The following is a 20467-nucleotide window of genomic DNA, read 5'->3' as shown; positions in this document are numbered from 1 at the left end:
GGTTTTTACCCAATTACTTAATTGGTTATGGTTCAGTTAATTTGCATATTGCCAAGGTCTCACTTTTGTGTGCCTTTTTGAGGTATGGAGGGATTATTGAGAACTTAGAATTTAGTAAACAAACCCATCCCTCAGTTTTAGAGGTATAAGGAGTCTTAAGATTTTCTTTTTCCCATTCCTTATTACAATAACCCTCCGTATTCAGAATAGTGCCAAAAAATTAACAGGTGTGACCTTGAGTCTCTCAGCCTTTTAAATCTTGCGCTCACCAATTAAAGCTGGCTCCCACCAGTTAATCAACTAAAGCTTCAGTTAATTATTTTACCAATTAAGCCAGCTAAATCTTGCAGCTCTGTTTTTGAGTCACTTTTTAGTCACCAATTACCACAGTGCCTTTGTTCTTGAATGTACACCAGAATTTAGATCAATATGGCCTCTTTGCCTCTGTACCAATTACTCCTGTCTGTCTACCTATCTGTAACTTTGTGGTGAGCAGATTAGCATTGTGGCAGCTGGGATACCCACAAGCCTGTGATACAATTGTGAACTCTGAGCACATCTGTCCAGAATTCCAAATATTGTACTTTCCATAAAGAAATTTTCTTATAATTCGTTAAATAACCAGTATTATTAAATACAGCTGGAGATGGGGTGAGGGGAAATGTAAAGCTTGTTCCTGTACTTGTCTAATCACATGGGTGATTTGAAAAGTTAAAATGTTCTTCATGTTTCTAATATGAGTATATTTCCTCATTGTTTCAACTTCTGCATTTGATAGTATTCTCAACTTTGATGACTTAACTCCAGATCAAAGAATTGTGTTCTCTGCTCCAGCAGAGGAAATTGCTGTTGACTGAAGGGAGCCAGTCTTTGCTCATGTTTCCTCTGGATTCTTAGCTGTTGACTTCTCTGTTAGTAATATGACTTTGTTTAGGGAGAAATAATTTTTTTGAGTGTGATCTTCCTCCTACAGAGGTTGGTAAGTAATTTCCATTGATTATAATGGGTTTAGCTTGTATCCTAAATCTGTATGGGGGATAACTGTGATAGAAGGCTCTTTACCTCAGCCTTTGAGCAGGGGACTGGTATAGCTTAGCAGCAAAGAGAGTGAGCTGTTGTGTGTGAGATCTCCAATTTTACCTTTTAGCTCATAGACAAGTCACTTTCTCTGTTAAAGGTGAGATTAAGAACCAGCATTTTGCATTGTGCCCAAAACAGATGGTCAGCCAGTGCAGATCTTTCAGCTCAAGGGTGATGTAATCCCTGTAGCCAGCCTCCAGCAATAGACTGGCTGCTGTATTTTGGACCAATTGAAATTTCCAGACAGTTTTCAAAGGTAGTCAATCCCTTGTAGAACATATTGCAGTAGTCTAACCTGGATGTGACCTGAGAATGCGGATCATTGTAGCTGAATTATATTTTTCAGGGAATGACTGTAGTTGGCGTACCAGTCCTTTGCACTGTGGTTTTCAATGACAAAGTGTTTTTCACTCATCAGCACAACTCTTTGAGACAGGTCAGATGGGATGGCAGAGATTTACTCAAGGTCACCATGGACCTTATGGCCAACATAGGGCTTGAGTCTGAACTTTAAAAAAAAAGTTTATTGGAAGGGGTTTGGCATACAGAGCCTGAAGAGGGTGCCTTGCAAGAAGGATAGGAATAAATTGGTAAGTTGGCTTGCCTTCTGGCGGCAGAGCCATAACTGCTTATGAGCCTACCATAGCGGTGTAGTTGAGAGTCTGATGGTGTGGAAGGAGGGGTCTAAACATTTGAAAACATTATTTAATGAATAAAACTCTGCAGTGGATTTAGTAGGTGGGCTTTTGGGCAGATCTCTCTTGGCCTCAATTCTCCAACTGTGCATTGGGAATCTGTTTCAGCAGGAAGAGATGGATGAGCTAAAGTTTTGTGTTGATACCTTAACTCAAACTACACGGTGTATTGGAGATCTGGCAACATGCGTAGTCCTAAAACAAACAAACAAACTGCAAGTCCTTATTTGAGGATACATTGCAGGACAAGGGGAGATAATTTTACCCTTCTGCTACTTTGCTGGTAAAATTATTCTTCCCCAGTTAGTACTGGTGGGAAAGACAAGTGCCCTATCTTGGCAGGTTGGGCACAGTTTCAACTGGGAAAATGATGCAGAGGGGAAATAGGTGAGTCCCTCCATGTCTAGCATTTCAGTCCTGATTAAAAGTAGGGAACTTCTTCCCCAAAGTTGCTTTTAGGGTGAAAGAAATCCAGTTCAGGGTCTTCCACCATAACTAGAAGGTGACCAGTGTGGTATATGTGATGATTTCTATTCAGGAACAGGAACAACTTCCTCTTACTTTGACTGTGGGAACCCCTCTACTGTTAGTCACAAGTTAATCCATGAGAGGGGTAACTTTGTAGTATCCCCTCTTAATCTTTTTAAAGTGCTGTGAGTGGGTTTATGGACATAGCCTCATCTTTTCAGAAACTAAAAACTCTTTAAAGCTATTCTAAAACCACTCCAGCCGTTGGTCAAGGAGGGAATTATTGTTATCATGAAGGTGTTTGTGTCAGTCATGTCAAAACGTATGTACCTCTTCTACAGCAGCATTTAAAGTGTCTCTGGAGCAAGCTGTAGCTTTACCAGCACTTTACCTCTGGAAGGACTGTGAAAATCAGTTTGATCTGAATCTTTGGTGGGACATGCAAACCCATATAAAATAATGTGTGTATGTGGAAAAAGGTGGCTCTGCAATGACACTTCAGTATCTCTGAAGAGCTGCTTTCATTACACAAAATATATTTATATGTATTGTGTTTAACACAGCTGTTGTGCTTTTTAAAAAAATACAGCAGACTTGGGTACAAAGAGAGCCAGTATAGATACCATCTGACTAATTGAAGTTTTAGGAATAGAAGGTTCTCCTCCTGTCTCTCCATCTTTTCTTTGATCAAACTGTGTTCTTCTTTTACATTTCACCCCACTTGCTTCTTGGATTGCTGCTTTTTAAAGCACGGGATGTGTCACTGAACAGCATCCAGCCCTTGTACTGGATAAATGTTTAACAGAGAAACTACACTGGAGGCATGGAAGTTAACTTTTGAATGCCCCTTGGAGTACAAAACATAAATTTAAAATCCAGTACAGTATCATTTTTATGTGTCCTTTTGAGTCAGAACATATCCTCAGCCAAGCCTATAAGGAGCATGTAGCAGTCTCCGAAGCATGAATTGTGCTGCGTTTTGTGTAGACACAAGGGAAGAAAATTGTACTTCTCTCTCTGAACAGGATAACAACAGGGTAAAGTGAGTCAGCTGAGAGAGGTGCCTAGGGTTTAAGAGATAAGTAGGCCTGAGGGTTGTTTCATGCTGTGCTAGTACAAAAAGTTTCTGTCTCTAATGGACAAAATAGATGAGTGGCATACACAAGTTTTTGGGAAGCTGAGTTTCTGTGCATTAAACATAGAAGCAGCAATCCTCCGCTTTCTAGTTGTTGGCCAGCAAAAAAATGATGTACTAGGGCAGAAGGCTTAGATGAGGCTTAAAAAAGACTGAGCAAATGTGTGGAAGAAAGATCTTTTAGATATGATAGGTAAATGGAATCTCCATATTGACAGGGATCATGGGAGGGCTGTTGCTTTTGTGCTCTTCCAGGGGAGAGGGGAGGTTGCTGACTAGGGATGAACACAAACCTGCCCACAATCCTATGGTTGCTACTAAAATTGCCTGGGCCATGGTTCACTAGGATCTTTATCTTTGGTTGCTGGATGTTTTTAATAGATTGTTGTCACCCACTTTGAGCCTGGTCACAGTGGAGAGCAGGCTATAAGTCTAATAAATGAAAATGAAATGAAATTTAAACCTAACAGCTGGGTGGGTCTGCCCATCAGCTGTTAGATTTAAATGGCTGTAAAGCATAAAAGCTGTCCATTTCACTCTTCTCTGCTTTGAAGCGGGAGGAAGTGAAACAGATGGGTTGAATGGCTCACAGCCTTTCCTGAGTGATCCCCCCTTCCCCTGGCTGTGGCTTGCTGTGGATGAGAGAAAAGTAGCTTAAGCTAGCTGGTTCGGTTTGAGCATTTTTTTTGCTGGGTTTGGAGTTCATTTCGGGTCCACCCCAAACCAAACTAGAATTTTCTGGTTTGTGTCCATCCTTTTTTGCTGACTGCTGGAAGACTGGATTTGGTGGACCTCTGGTTTGATGCAGCAGGATTGTCTATAGGAGGCTGCACTACCAAAAAATCCAGTGTTCAGATGATGATGATGATAATAATAATAATTAATTAATTTATATCCCACCCTCCCTGCCGTAGCAGGCTCATGTAGATGTTCCACTTGCACCTGCTGGAATGGCCTTGGGTCAGCCATAGCTTTCGTAGGAGTTGTCCTTGAAAGGACAGATGCTGTAAGAGCTCTCTTAGCCCCACCTACCCCACAGGGTGTCTGTTGTGGTGGGGAGGAAGGTAAAGGAGATTGTGACCGCTCTGAGAATCTGAGATTCAGAGTATAGGGTGGAATATAAATCCGAAATCATCATCATCATCATGTTGACACCAAAGGCTTAGGGGGTCACCATCTCTATCACTAGAAAGACTCCCCTGTAATGTACAGTGTTATCTAGTGGGCTCTTGGGCCATGAAACCCCTGATTTGATGTGTTCCTTGTCCCCATCCCCATTTTTTCATGTGTTTAGCATGAAACTCACAGTTTATGATATCTTTTGAACAAAGCAGGAATCAAGTCCACGTTTAAGACCAACCAATTTTTATTTAGAATGTAAGCTTTCGTGTGCTCTTAAGCACACTTCATCAGACGAGGAATCCAGCACAGTGAGCAAAGCCGTACATAGCTGAGCAGAACCATACATAGCTGGTAGGCCACTGCCTGCCAGCTATGTATGGCTCTGCTCAGCTATGTATGGCTCTGCTCACTGTGCTGAATTCCTCGTCTGATGAAGTGTGCTTAAGAGCACACGAAACGTATGTTCTAAATAAAAATTGGTTGGTCTTAAAGGTTCAACTTTACTCCTGCTTTGTTCAACTGCTTCAGACCAACACTGCTGCCCGCTTGGATCTATTTTTATGATATCATGTAAGAAGAAGAGAGGGAGATTCACAGGAAATCATGGAAGTCCTTGTTTTTACCCCTCAGCCAGTTGTCTATTCTCCACTTCACTTGGCTGATTAGATGGTCTTCCTCATCCTTCTTGTCCATCTTAGTCCTCCCCCTCTGCCACCAGTCTACTTGAAAAAAAATCTTCATGTATAACAGCATGGATCACTGGGCAACCCAATTTATTTAGTTTATATCCCACTTTTCTCCCATTGAGCACAAAGTGGCTCACAAAGGAACAGAATGAATTTAGAGAAACAGCAAAATTTAAAAATCTAAAGTACAAATCCCAGCTCCTGGTCTGGGATCTACTGGCTGGCTTATTCAGAGCCAAGGGCTACAAGCCATGAGCTAGGTGCCAAGACCCCTTGTCCAGGCTTAAGTACCAGTTTGGGGAAGAGCAACAGATGGTCAACCCAGATTTGGTACAGCTATCAGGCATGTTTCCAGAATTCCCTTTCTCTGCTTCCCAGGAGGTTGTCTAAGGCAGAGGTGTCAAATGTGTGGCCCATGAGCGTGATCTGCCATGGAAAGCTTCAATCAGTCCCACCAACAACTGGCCATCATCTGCTTCCTTCTCCCTCTCCTGCCTCCTTCTGTCACCATTTTGGGATTTCTCCTGTATGATGCAGCCTAGCAAAGCCGTCTGATCCAGTCTTTCCCAGACTCCCTGATCCAGTCTTTCTCAGTAGGAAGGCAATGTGGACTATTTCTTTTGCACTGTATTCATGCCCTCCTGATCCAATCTTTCTCTCTGTTCTTGCACTGCTTATAGGAGTTGCAGTTATTTCTCTGGGGAAGACTAGTTCTGTAGATAAACACATAACCCTCAGTCTGTTATGGTGGCTTCTAACGTTCTTGACCAGCACACAAAGCAACTTAAGCACAAAAGCTCACAATGCCAATCCATTTCACGTTTCCCTTGGGTCCTAAGGCACTAAGTATTGAGCATGAGATTTCTGTAATGAATGTCAATAAATCAAAAGTAGGTTTGCAACTTACAGATAAACACTGAACAACAGCTGAACAGCATACTGAAGATTACTACAGCACATTGTCTCCAGATTTTGATGCAGTAATTCAGAACAAGAGGTGTCAGGTATCAGAGACTGGTAAACAAAATACTGCAGATGTGCTAATGTGTTAAGCATGTTTTATTTTAAGTAAAATAAATATTTAATTGTGTTTGTCTGTGCCCTTTATAAAGTTTATCTGCTACCTGGCATTACATTTTATGGCACACGTGGCTGGTCCCAACAAGGCCTCATTTATGGATCATGTGCTGAACATGAGTCAACAGTGTGATGCAGTGGCTAAAAAGGCAAATGCAATTTTGGGCTGTATCAACAGAAGTATAGTGTCCAGATCACCTGAAGTGGTGGTATCGCTTTGCTCTGCTCTGGTAAGACCTCACCTGGAGTATTGTATTCAGTTTTGGGCACCACATTTTAAGAAGGGTATAGACAAGCTGGAACAGCTCCAAAGGAGGGTGACAAAGATGGTGAGGGGTCTGGAGACCAAGTCCTATGAAGAAAGGTTGAAGGAGCTGGGGATGTTTAGCCTAGGGAGGCGGCGACAGAGGTGATATGATCACCGTCTTCAAGTACTTGAAGGGCTGTCATATAGACTAGAGGATGGTGTGGAATTGTTTTCTGTGGCCCCAGAAGGTAGGACTGGAACCAGTGGGTTGAAATTAAATCAAAAGAGTTTCCAGCTCAACATTAGGAAGAATTTCCTGACCGTTAAAGCGATTCCTCAGTGGAACAGGCTTCCTCGGGAGGTGGTGGGCTCTTCTTCCTTGAAGGTTTTTAAACAGAGGCTAGATGGCCATCTGACAGCGATGAAGATCCTGTGAATTTAGGGGGAGGTATTTGTGAGTTTCCTGCATTGTGCAGGGGGTTGGACTAGATTATCCTTGAGGTCCCTTCCAACTATATGATTCTGTGTCGGATCTGGCCATAACAAATGAGTTTGACACCCCTGTTCTAAGGGTTTGGTGGGATTTTTATTCACCTCACTGGCTACTTGGGATGGTAAACCCAGGGCTGACTCTAGACTGTGTGGCATCCTAGGCAATGCTAATTTCTGGTGCCCCTGCCCCCCGGCACTGATAATGTCACTGAGTCACATGGGAGTACCCAATTCGGTGTCCCCAGAGGGTTGGCACCCTAGGCAATGGTCTAGTTTGCCTAGTGACAGGGTTGGCCCTGGGTCAACTTGCAGTCTTTTAAAAAAAAATTCTGCAAACCTGGTGTGGCAGTCATCCTTAAAAGTCCACCTAAGCTGTAAGCCAATCCTTGTGATATAGGACACATGCAAATCCAAGTGATAGCCAGCCAATTAGAGCCTATGGAAGAGCAATTGATAGGAGGAGGGTGAACCAACCTCAGCTTAAGAAGGGTTAGGAAACTTTTTAAAAAAGTTTTCAGATAGGGCTTTCATGACTTTGGAAAGCAGTGTCAGCTTAGCCAGACTTTTATTTGACTTTTAGTTTGTGTTTGGGGATTGGATTTGGAAGAAAACTTATTTTAGTGTGACAAATAACCATCCTGTTAAGGGCTCATTATGCCAAACTAGAGTGGGTAGGTTCTATGGAAAGGGGCAGTGCGGGAAAAGAACAACCTTGAACCTTGAACCTGCTTGAGGAAACCTGTCCAGAGAAAGGGGAATCAAATCTCCCCTCAGGGTTTATTTACGTTACTTGAGAGCCAGTTTTGCTTTACATATCGAACACATCAACCCATATTAAATAAATCCTTATTAAATAAATTCTTTTCTGTTAAATAAATCTTGTTCTTTTCCATCTTGTCTGACAAATCACAAATCTAAAAAACATGATTCTGTTTACTGCACAAATAAGTAGCCTTGGTCTTGATTGTGGACGGGTGGGGTTTAAAGGACCTATAGGAGAGTTCAGAATGGGGGCTTTATAGTCTTTAGTCCAGAAGGCAGTTGCCTCAGATCCTTCTCTCAAGCCACACTTGGGCAATAATGTTCTACATGGAATAGGCACCCCATTGCTATCAGATATATGATTGAGAATGTTTGCTGTACTTGTTGTGTGGAAAGGGTCCATGCCACAAATTGGTGGCATGTGGGAGAATTGGCTTTGTGTTTTGAAATGCTAGTAGTGGGTGAGGAAGGGAGTCAGGAACAGGCTTGAAGTTGGCAGATCAGGGTTTATCATGACAATAGAATCAAAGCTGTGAGGTGGAGGCTGTGGCAAATGTTGAAATGGGGAAGGAGTGTATTCACCAGATGTCTGGTGATGTGCCTAGCAAGTTGTGGGTGTAGAAACATGCATTTATACTCTGGCAAAATTGCAGTCTTTCCAACTTGGAGGCCACCTTTCCAGCTAACATATACCAGATAACATTAGTAACACCTGGGGCCATCTCCTATATTTCATCAGTCTTCTCCTTATTAGCCATTATAATCACCGGGCAATGGCCATTCTATCTTTGAGGTGGTATATCCTCATTTTAACCCAGTGTTCTCGGAAAATGGAATTTTAAGATTCCCCTTTCACTTTCTCACGTTGTGTTTTCAATGCAATGCTGCCCTAATATCTCTATGCTTCCCAGAATGCTTCACTACTTTGGTAATAAAATTACGTAAATTAAAAGTGGAATGAAGCATACTGGGTTGGATCAAACCAACTTTTCTGCTGGTGTAAAAGAGGAGAATGTCCTCTTTGACCACCCAAAAAGGCGATGCTGAGGATCATGGAACTTGCGTGATCAAAAGCCATGTGGGATGAGGGCTGTAGCAAGGAGGGAAATTAGATGAGATTGAATGGGAAAAGCCAGCTGTGTCCATCCCGTTGTAATGTAGAGCCATATCTTTATTGAAGGGAATGTGTTTGACTTTGAAACCTACCCATATTTTAGTGAAGAGGTAATTAAAGTTGGGTGAATGGTTGGGCAAGAAGATTGTTATGCCTGTGAACAAAAGATGGGAGTTGATGTGTGAGGGCTCACTGCTATTCTGACTTTGATTTTGTGGTGGAAGTATGTTAACAAGGATTTCAGAGGCAGTGGTAGGGAAGATTTCTTGCCTGGAAGGCTTGCTGCCGGTCATTGGATAACAGAGAGCAGTAGTCTGATGCCAGAGAAGTCTTAGATCTAGCAGCTTTCAAACCTAATTTCACAGCCTTATGGGACGGAGACTTGGGGTGCAGAATTCTGTGCTCCTGTAGAATATGCACAGCCTTGGGTGCTGACATAAATCAAGCTGTTACCAATGCCTCAGGGCTATATGGTATTTTGTAATTGCAAGTGTGGGGAAGGATGCCCACAAGGAATGTTGCTTTGGAATCCTTTTTTAATATTGTAATGGAGAGATATGCAAGACAGACCCACGTCTTGACCTTCTTGATAACCCGGTGCTTTAGTACATGTGCTCCTTAAAAGTCAGTGGAAAAACTTTGCTTCAACAATAGGAAGACAGGAAGTTTCCAAGGCAGTTCCAGGTTGCTAAATAGTTGTGACTTGTTTAAATTATTTGTTTTATTTTTTCCACCCATTTTCCAAGGAGCTCAGGACAGTGTACATACATGGTTGTCTCTTCCATTTTATCCTCTCAAAAGCCATGTGAAGTTGGTTAGTCCGAGACAGCAGTTGGCCACTCAGTGAGAATTATGGCTGTATGGTGATTTGAATTTGGGCCTCTATGTTAGTAGTTTAACAACCTATACCTCAGTGACTCCATGACCATGTTGCTGCTTTTAGGGGTGAGCTCAGAGTGAAATAAAAGGCGAACGATCCGTGTTGGCTAATGGTGGAATGTGTAATATCCTGTCAGCAGTGATCCTGGAGTTTCCCCATCTCTTTCCCTCAGAATCAGGATCCTAGTATTAGCTAACTGTTGTTCCTCTCTCTTACTCTCCTGTAGGCCTATGAACTTTCCACCCTAACGGGCACTCAGGTGTTGCTGCTGGTGGCCAGTGAAACAGGCCATGTCTACACATTTGCCACACGGAAGCTGCAGCCCATGATCACAAGTGAGACAGGGAAAGCGCTGATCCAGACATGCTTGAACTCACCTGACTCTCCTCCTCGGTCAGACCCAACCACTGACCAGCGCATGAGCGCTACGGGCTTTGAGGAGACAGACCTCACTTATCAGGTGTCTGAATCGGACAGCAGCGGAGAAACAAAGGTAAACCTCATTTTTAATATTCATTTTCTTTTGAATGGGAGTAGGCTATAATGCAACAAAAGTGTGTATTTGCTTTCATTTTCCAGGTTTGCATGTCCTTGGCCTCTGTGTGTACAGCTGTTACAAAAAGCTGCATTATTTCCTTCATTGCCATGGTGCACAGTACAGATAACATGAATCTGCTTGCTAACCCTCTTGACATTCTAGAAGTTTGAGCCTCCCAGCTCTCAGAACAATTTATTTTCCTTAAGACCAACACTGCTTGCCTAGAGAGGCAGAGGTATATCTTGAAAGGCTTTTAAGGACCTCATACTTCCAAGCCACTAATGTTGAAAACTCTTCTGGTGTCATGGAGAATGAAGGTCTTTAAATTGGAAGGTACCAGGCCGAGGTAGAGGAATGCACTCTCTTAGAAGAGACCCATTTCTCATAGAATAAAGAGAGAGACTTTCACTGAACACACCACTTTCTGGGTAAGGGGCTGTAGGGGCTCTAGGAACAAGGCAATTTGATAATTAGGAACACATGCAGGGTTATAATGGGTATTTCATCTTCATGATGACATTTCGTTTGATGTGGGCATCAAGTACTATTTAGATTACTAGTAAAGTATGGGGCAAGAGTCAGCAGTCATGGGCCCTGTTCACACAGCGCGTTGTGTCCATGTTAAACTGACCCGGTTCTGTTCCGAATATCTTTGTTCCGGATATTATCGATCAGACTGCCATACTGCAATTCGAATCACTCCGCGGTGAAACCGCCTTCTGCCATCCACACGACACCATGCAGTTCTTTTTTTCTCCACTTTTATGTGCGTTATGTGCATGCACATAAGTTGAAACATTATGTAGTTATGCAGTTATGTGCATATCGCTAAGTAGTAAAAAAAATGGCGACCGTAAACCAGATATCTGAGGCCTCTTTTGCTCCGGGACAGCCTTCAGACATCCAGAAGAACTATCCAGACGGGGAAACTATGAGGTGAAACAGGAGAACTCAAAAAACACCGCAAAGGAGCAGGTAACAAAATACTCTGATTCCGAGAAGGATTGGGGGGGCTACTATGAGTTAATTCTGGGAGGCAGATGTTGCTATCTGGTCAGCCACTTTTAATCCAGTATGAAACAGCAGTGACAACTGATTATACTGTGCGTCTGTACAGCCCCATGGTGTACCAGCAGTGTGGTGGTATCTAGTCCTGAAGAAAGAGAAACGTGTTATAGTGCCCTCTAGCACCCCAACTTAACATGTTTTGAAATGCTATTTCATGTGCAGGGCCAGCTAGATATGTGGAGATTATGGGGCTCGACGTGTGGTTGAAGCAGCAGTGTTGGGGAGAGGGGTTTTAAGTTAGGACTTGGGAAACACTGAAGTATATTGCTTGGAAGCTGGTTCAAGATGGATGAGAGAAAGTGCTTCTAAATGTACCATGCATAACTGAAACTTGCAGAACTTAATTGTCACATTATAACAGAGATCACCACTAGCTCAAGTAGCTTTTAAAAAGAGAGAATAAAGGTTATTTGTTGTGGTGGGCAAATTGAACCTCCATGTTCAGTTATAGTATACCTCTGAGTACCAGATTTCAGGGTCAGACAGCTGGAAGAGGCTCTTGCTTATGCCTTGCCTGTGAGCTGCTGGAGGCACACTGTTGGCTACTGCTGGAAAGAAAATGTTGGATGTTGGAAAATGTTGGACCTCTTAGTCAAATCATGCAGGGCAGTGGTTAACCTTCTTACAGCTTTAGTTTGGGTGCCAAAAAGTGCTTGAGTCTAAATTCTCTGTGAGAAGGGGGTCGGTGGTGAGGTAGGAGTCTTGTCTGGTTTTGGCAAGAAGATAGCTGTGGGCTGAAATTGTTTTGTATGTTAGGATTCATACTGCAACTACTCCTGCTTGTGTTTTGGAGTGCCGTTGTCCCCCCCCCCCCCGCCATGTTCCCTGAGACTTGAGTAGTTCTGTGCTGTCAACTGTGCTGGACATCTGCCGAAGTGGAAGCAGGGCTGTGCCTTGCCTTGTTGGCAGAAATGGGGGGGGGTGTTCTTTTGCTGGGGGGTGGGGGTGGGGAAGGAGAATGACAGGTGCTGTTAGTCTTGCCCATACCCTTGCCGAGCAGCTTGGCTTCTCCGTTATCTCTCCTGTGCTCGTGTTCATTGATAAAAATTTGATTCTGCCTCCATGGCCATATATAGCCTCGTTTCCCTCCCCGAAGTCCCTGGCTGGGCCCCTCACATTCCTTATAAGCTGCAGCTGTCTCTTGCTTTGGTACTGTTTTGGAAGGGGGCAGGGAGGACACAGGGAATTGAAACACTTGGCTGAACAGACTATTCCTCCTGTCTCAAATAATCTCTTCTACTGGTTTAACTCTTGACTACAGAGTCTCAACAAACGTTTGGGGTGATGGCAGTAGTAATGCTTACAGTACAAAGCAGCGGCTTTCCTACACGAGGAACCAACAAGGCGTTGGTCCCATTATCTGCTAGCTTCCTTTATAATAATTTCTCACATATATAAGCTCTTTAGAATGTTCACAACTACTCCAAGCAGATTATCTCAGAACTCCCTACAACAAAATGGTCTAGTTGGCCTGTGTTTATTTTTATTCAGAATACCAACCAGAGTTCTCAAGGCAGATTACTATAGAACAGTCAGTCAGTGCTGAAATGCAACATGACACAATCCAAAGGTAATGACGGCAGATCAGTCTTTTGGTTTACAGACCTATCAGCAAAATGCCCTGATGCCAGACCGGCAGACATGAGCTGGGGTGAGTTCCACAAAGAAGACTACATCACCTAGGAGGCCATAAGCCCTGGTGGCCATCTGCCTGTCCTCAGAGGGCAAGGTCCCCCAGATCTGAGCCTCAGACAAGGACCTTAACAGTTGGGCAGGCCTGTATAGCAACACACAGTCCTTCAAATTCACTGCATTTTTAAACTTAGTTTTGTCTTGCTGTCATCTTTTGTGTGCAGAGAGTATGCAGCTCACTGTATACAGAAGTTTCTCCAAGTTGCTCACAGTTCCTGCATCCCCTTCCAACCCCTGGAAAAGTTATTTCTTGAGGTTGCAGGATTTGTAAGGAAGAGCTGCTGTGCTGGCTGGTGGTTTGGAGGGAGGAAGTACAAGGAGGAAATTGACCTCTTGTGGAAGAGAGAGGAGCAAATTCTCATGCCCTTGTTCACTCCACTGCCCACCCAAGCTTATGAGGCTATTCTGCCCTGCTGGTCCTGTGACCCCAAGAATGATCTTCTGGTGGCTGAAAGGGACCTGCAGAGAGGAATGTAGAAAAAATCCTCATTCTATTATGGAGTGGTAGGGCACACATCAGGATGTCTGACTACTTGTTGCCTTAGATTTAAAAGAAACCACAACTAAAATACGAAGCATGTCAAAGAATGTACCCCAGTGCCCTTCCAATCACGTTCCAACCTCAAACGAGCATTTTAGAACTTTTAATATTGATGCAGAGACTGGAAGTAGATTGCTTTTGCACACTTAGTAGGGCTGCTCTTGGCCTTTCTGAGAATGGGTTGTGAGTTGGAGGAGCTGTTCATTCATACTGCTATGGAGTTGTCCTGAGCTTAGGCTCCTTTTTCAGAGTTTGGTTCTTACTCTTGATTATTTGACTCTCAGGGGTTTTTTTATTCTGGAAATAGTGGTGATGGGATTAGACAAAGGTCTTTTCCTGCCCTTTGTTTAGCTGACAGTGAAAGCAGTTGAACTTGGAACCTCATACATGTCATCTGTGACCTTCTGAGCTTCAACTCTGGAGGTCTGAAGGACCAGAACTATGATGGACCTCTCAAAAAGCAAGGCAGGCGACACATGTTGTCAAATGAAGAAGTAGAGGAGATTTGAATTATACTTTTCTCAGAGTCTGAGTGGTTCAAAATCTCTTTCCCTCCTTATCCCCACAGCAGACCCCCTGCGAGGAAGGTGGGGCTGAGAGAGCTTTTTGAAAACTGCTCTTGAGAGAACAGCTCTGTGGGAACTGTGGCTGACCCAAGGTCACCCAGTAGCTGCATGTGGAGGAGTGAGGAATCAAACCAAGTTCTCCCAGATTAGAATCCACTGTTCTTAACCACTACCCCAAACTGACTCTGAAGTGGTAGAATGGCTGTGGTACCAATACTGTTTTGGGGCAGAAAATTCTAAAACAGTCTTTCATCTGTATTTCTGTTGCAGGAGTAATGTTACAGATGGAAGCATTCAACAATGTGATATGCTGCCTGCTGTCTGAAGTAGTTCAGGCCATTTTATCATCACAAAGTTGCTAGTGAAGTCTTGAATTATTCACAAAAACTGCCAGTGGTTGTGTGTGTGTCCTCTTTTTTGTAGCTGAATGATATATGTGTAGTTGCTGATTTAAGAGCTTGAAGCTATGAGAATAGGACATGTCCCTCTTTCTTGTGGGTAGAGTGGCCCTTCACTGTTGTTGCTTTGCTGCACTGATCTAACTGATCTGTGCTCTGAGTCTCCCACCTCCCTCCAAAACACAACTTCCCACCTCCCTCCAAAACTTGTTGGGCATTAGTACATAACTTGCCATGGAAAACATTTTTAGCCAGTCACGTTCTGGCACACACAATAACATAGCAACAGAAGATTGCAGCTTAGCAACGGACAGTGTCTGGTACAGCATGAAAGGTAGAAAGTGAATGGAGAACTGCAGAGCCCCATACCCCTGTTGCAGGCAATCCAGTGGCATTCAGTCTTTAAGTATAAGTGCTCTGTCTTGTTTGCAGAGACAGAGTGAAAACATGGGTAGGAAAGGTGTAGGGTTTCTGTTTCCACAATACTGTTTTTAGGTATGATTCTTCTTAACTGTTGGGCCTTGACTAATTATTATCTTCTTAACTGTGGGTCTTGACCAATTATTTTGCACTTTTCAGTTAAAAAAAAATAATAATGGCAGCAGCACTGTATGATCAGTCTCTTTCTGCATCTCACTGACAGTTGCATTAGTGTACAAGGGGGAAGTAGTGATCCAAGTACATTCCAAACCAGGGGTGGCCAAACTTGCTTAACATAAGAGCCACATAGAATAAATGTCAGATGTCTGAGAGCCACAAGACATGAACATCAGATGTTTGAGAGGTGAAGAACAGGGAGGAAGGCAGGCAGGAAAGTAAATAGATGGAGGAAGATAGGTTGAAAGAAAGCAACTTTAAATGCATTCTCCAAGCTGCTGGCTGGCTTGGCTTGGAGAAGCGATTTAAAGAAACAAATCTCTTCTCCAAGCTGGCCAACAGGGTAGTGGGGGCTTCAGGAGCCATATGTCATGTGCAAAAGAGCCACTTGTGACTCCTGAGCCAGAGTTTGGCCACTCCTGTTCCAAACATCCCAAGGTTAATAAGAGATGCTAGTATGCATGTACTTGAATGTAGCGGGCATACGACCCCTGAAATTACTCCCTGTGTCTATAAAGTGGAGTACCCTTCTTGCACCGTTGTCTTGGATCCTGTCTTCCCCTCTCCTGCTACTTTTGGTTAGGTGTGCCTGTAAAGGAGCTATAGGGCAAGAAACAGCTTTTGCCAACCTAATTCGCACTCTCCAGCAATCAGTTCTTTCTGTGAAGTGGAAATGAACAAAATACACACAGCCTACTTTGACCCCTCTCTTCCTTCTGCCCCACAATTTTAGCATCATCATTTGGCCTACATATATTATGTCTGTATATAGCAACAGACAACTCTCTGGCATCAGTACTTTCTGAAAAACCCCTTAAGATATACAAATTGTTCAATATGTATGAAACTCCAGTAGCCACAGTACCATGCCAATACATAGAATAACTACTGGGGCAAAGCAGTAAAATGAAACATATTCTACCCTCACAAGACTTTGGAAAACAGCTGTTCTGTACCCTTCTTCCTTTCAGGGATGACCTGGCATTGTATTTTGGAAATAGTGGAATATTATAGAAGCAACCCCTGTGGTAGTTTGGCCAGATAAAGCAACTCCGTTGAACAGTGTAGGTTCAGATAACTTTATTTGCAGCCTGTCTTTCTCACTGAGACTAAAGGCGGATTACACAGTGTATGTCTATACGATCAGCAGGATGGAACATTTTTTCAGCCTCTTATTGTTTGCCAAAGGAAGCTCATTGGGAGTAAACGGTGTAGCAGGGAGAGGGCTGTGATAGGGTTGGAAGTTTACAAGTGATTGTCTCTTGAGGAGGTCTTTTTATGGTTTCTGAGGTTTGTATCCAAAAGCTTGGATATATATTGTTTTTAAAATCTCACCTGCACAGCCATGAAGAGTAAAGCCAGTGTTCTGTGCTGCTACCCCGTGGCCACTTTGTGATGCCATGACAGACCTTGGTTTGACTGTGGACACCAGTGTACCTTGTTCTCTTGCTTGTGCTCTCCCTCCCACCTCACCTGATGCATAGGGAGCTATTGAAATTGCCCTGGTTTGGTGAGCCTTGCATTGAACTCCAATTTGATGTGACGTCTGAATGGAAGTGCCAGGGCATGTTGAAGTGTGATTCCTTTCTGCAAACTAGGATTCTAAATTGGGAGTATACTGAGGTTTAAAATTCTGGTTTGTGGAGAAGAAGTTTGCCCAGGCATTTAATGTCGCAGCAAACTGGAGCTTGATTTTTAAGACTTCCTAACCAGGAAGTGTTCAGTTGTGGTCCAAGCACAATGGGAAGTGTGCAAGCATGACAGACTGTGTTTGTGCCAGTCATTGGTAAACAGAACTTAGTTTGTGACATCTGAACATGGCCACCAGGTTTTGAGAGTCTATAGAAAAGGGGGTAGGATTTTTTGTATAGCAGAGTGGAGACTCTTCTCGTTCCTAGTAACCTTGGCCAGCCTGGACTGTTTTTCTTGGAATGGTGATAGAGCCAGTAATGGAAATGCTGGAACTATATCTGGTTGGAAGGCTGAGTACAGCCTAGTGACATGTGCTCATTTTTTTTAAAAAGCACCAGCCCTAGAAAGCTCAAAATGGGCAAGCCTGTTCCCAATTCTGCATGGGTAGACCTTTTAGATGATTTTTCTCCTGCAAGCCTCATTTCACTAATGTGAAATGTTGACAGTTTTAGCTTACCTGCTGAGGAGAAAAACATGTAGCTTCCTTCCTTCCATTCTTCTTTTGCTGCTCAATTCATCATCTCTGTATAATCTGCTGGTTTAAGTTCTGTTCAAATTAGCGCTCTTGATGTATGGAGAATAGAGATCACTTCAGATACGGGATTTTCTTACACAGAATGTTCTATTGTGTAGCCATCATATCCTTTAAAATCTTTTTTTCTGTAGAATGCATGCATGTTCAGGAAACTATAAATGGCTCCACGCAGTGTACAAACCAGTTCCATGTGGAAGTACCATACACAACTTTCTGCCTGCGGCTCTCGTGCACTTTCTTATACAAAAATTCCTCGCATATAGACAAATCAGAACTTTGGAAGGTGCACATGTGATTGGTGTTTTAGTAAACATTGGAGTGAAAAATAGCCAGCTGGGTGTCTGAGGGCCCAAATTCACCTTACAGAGTCTGTTTTTGTAACCAGTGATAGCCATACCAAATCTTCATTAAGGTGCAGTAAAATAATTTTGCTCACAGCTTCCCTTGAAAGAAGAAGATGAGAATAGATGTTTGCCATCCCTCCTCTGGAGTATTAAATGGTCCCATCCCTACAGTAAATACAGTAACAGTTCTGGAATCTCTGTTTCAGAAAACAAAAAGGTGACATATTGTCATCTCTCTGTTCTCACAGCTGCCTACATTTTTGAGGAAAGGTGTGTCTGTTCTTACAGCAAAGAAGTTGTTTGATGTGCTAAATTTATTGCAGCAGCTTAAAAGATTGGAAATTACCATGGATTTAATTTAGTGTTCCCATAGGTTTAACTTTTTTGACACCCTCTTAGAGCGCTAGTGCAGTGGCTAAGAGTGCAAGTGATTCAGATCCCATATTGACTGAACCCACTAGGTGGAGTTCTCCATCCACCTGCAAAATGAGGAGGGTCATATTGGCCTGTTTTACATGTGGTTGTTTATATTACCGAGAAAATTGTGTGGAAGTACTTTGGACATTAAGAATAAGTACTATATACATGCAGGTGGTGGTTGCTGCTGCTTAACAATAGCTCACTTTGGATGGTGCTGCAATTGAGATGTCTGTCTTCATTTTCTTTGGAGAATTGCCCTCTTGTATATATGTTGTGGGATTAATCATTCAGTGCTTACTCTGATAATGAGAATCAGAAGATTGGCTACTCTTAAGTCAGGAGCAGGATGGTTAATGTCGGGTAGATGACATTATTGACTTGATCTGACTTTTGGGGGACTGCTAGTTCTTTGGTTGTTTTGGTGAGCAGAAATAACAGGTAAGAGCTGTGCGTGTCTCTATGTTGCAATTCTGTGGGAGAACAGAAAGTGCAGAATCCTGTCTTGATCACAGAGTTCAGCTTCCTTAGAATCTCATTTTCTTTTAAAAAATCAGGTTTCTTACCTCTGTGTCTACAAAGATGCTCTCAAACATGTATGGGCAATGCATATTGGAATATCAGAAGCTTAGAAAGATGCCCCTTACATAATTAGTGAAATAATGTTACGCAAAATAAGTTATTTTTTGCAGATGTGCTTAGTTGGCATGACTTAGCACTGTAACAGAATCCAGCTTTTTAAGTGCAGTCTTTAGATTAGGTGTGTTAATCCTTTTTTAGCACTCAGTTGTCACCTTGCTAATATGTCTAAAGTTGTGTAACTGTCCTAAAATCTTGATTCTAATATTGTGTTACTCCCTAGGGAGATCATTGCACAGCCTGCCAGCTGCTCCTTGCATCTCTTTCTGCAGGTTTCCATTCTCAAAGTCGTCATCGCAGTTCTTTAATTTAGATAGACCCTTAGTTGGTTTTTGCAAACTGTTTTTTCATAGGGTTAATTTTTTTTTTACAATTAACACATTGCAAACTGGGTAAAGTAGATGAATATAGTTACTGGGGTGGTTTGAAGGAGACAGAAGAAAGCGGACAAACAAAATATACAATAGAGAATGGGAAAGATGTATATTTGAACAGTTTTGCTGCATACATCTGTCAAACAGTCTAGACTAGAGGTGTCGAGCTCATTTGTTACAAGGGCTTGAACTGACATAAATGTTACTTTGTTAGGCTGGGCCATGTGTGTCTTAAAATGTAATGCCAGGCACTGGAGATATTTTACCACTGATGGTGACCCACACCGCTCCTCAGCACCTATCTAACCACCCTTTGCTCAATATTCGCAAGAAGTTTTGCACAGCACAGAGAGCTGCTGCCTGACAATCAAGGTACATCAAACAGAGGCTCTCATGGCTCAAAAAGAAGCTTTTGATGAGTTGGAGCATGAAGGTCTGCATTCCATTGTTGCAGGTGCAGCAGCCAGAGACAGGTGGCCAAGTGGCATCAACCTAGAAACCCAACAAGCCCTGCCTTAAAGAAACTGCTATGGTCAACAGGCTTTGGAGGGTGGGTGGGAGGGAAAGAGGCAGTTGCATAATCCCACACCTCCCTCTGTCAAATTCAGCAACAGGCTTGATTCACAAGGGGAACTGCAATGCTCCCCAATACCACAAGCAATCTTCAAGTGCTGCCATTCTCCAAAGATGCTAGTCTACTTTCATTGCCTTTTACAAACTTTTATTAAATGCCAGATCTGTGGCATTATCCAACCACCCAAAATGTTACTTCTCATTTGCAAGTGCACAGATGCACATCCAGCACCTGCCTCTGCCATGTGCAAACCCAGCTCACTTTTCTGAATGCCTGCTTCTGACTCTGACCTTTGCCTACCCCCCCCCCCTTTCCATTCATACTGTTACATAAAGCAGCGCTTGCATGCAGGAAGCCCAGGGAGTGTGCTGGTGTTCTGGCTTTGCCTCTTTTAAAATATTCCATGTGCTGTCGAGGGAAGGTGGCAGGACAGGAGCTGTGCACATCGGGTCAGCTGGTTAGCATGTTCTGGCTCACCAACTTGGCTGGCCTCTTCCGCCACCAGTCGTCAGTGGTTTGCATGCAATGTGTCCCTTATGTAAGTGGTGGACTTTTCTTTCTTACCTGGGCCTGCTGCGCATAGCACACCTAGCCTGGCCAGTTATTCACATTCTTACATGCGCATGCACATTTCACGAGCTGGCCAGCAGCTTTCAATGGATGCATGTGCCCATGGGGTGCCTTCAAGTGGGAAGCCAGTCAGCTGGGCTTAAGCAGGTGGGGCCCAAGAGATT

General features: G+C 43.2%; 1 protein-coding gene across 1 annotated transcript in view; it reads left to right on the top strand.

The window, feature by feature from the left end:
• SRF (serum response factor) overlaps positions 1 to 20467 on the top strand; it is an 81306-nt gene that overhangs the window by 12826 nt on the left and 48013 nt on the right. The window contains exon 2 of the mRNA XM_060247953.1: positions 9985 to 10251. Coding sequence (XP_060103936.1) covers positions 9985 to 10251 — 267 coding nt within the window. The remainder of the gene's footprint in view (positions 1 to 9984; positions 10252 to 20467) is intronic.

The sequence above is a fragment of the Heteronotia binoei genome, chromosome 1 (assembly GCF_032191835.1).
Source record: "Heteronotia binoei isolate CCM8104 ecotype False Entrance Well chromosome 1, APGP_CSIRO_Hbin_v1, whole genome shotgun sequence".
NCBI classification, from domain to species: Eukaryota; Metazoa; Chordata; class Lepidosauria; order Squamata; family Gekkonidae; genus Heteronotia; species Heteronotia binoei.
Note: the sequence above shows the minus strand (reverse complement) of the source record. Positions and strands in the feature narration are given on the sequence as shown.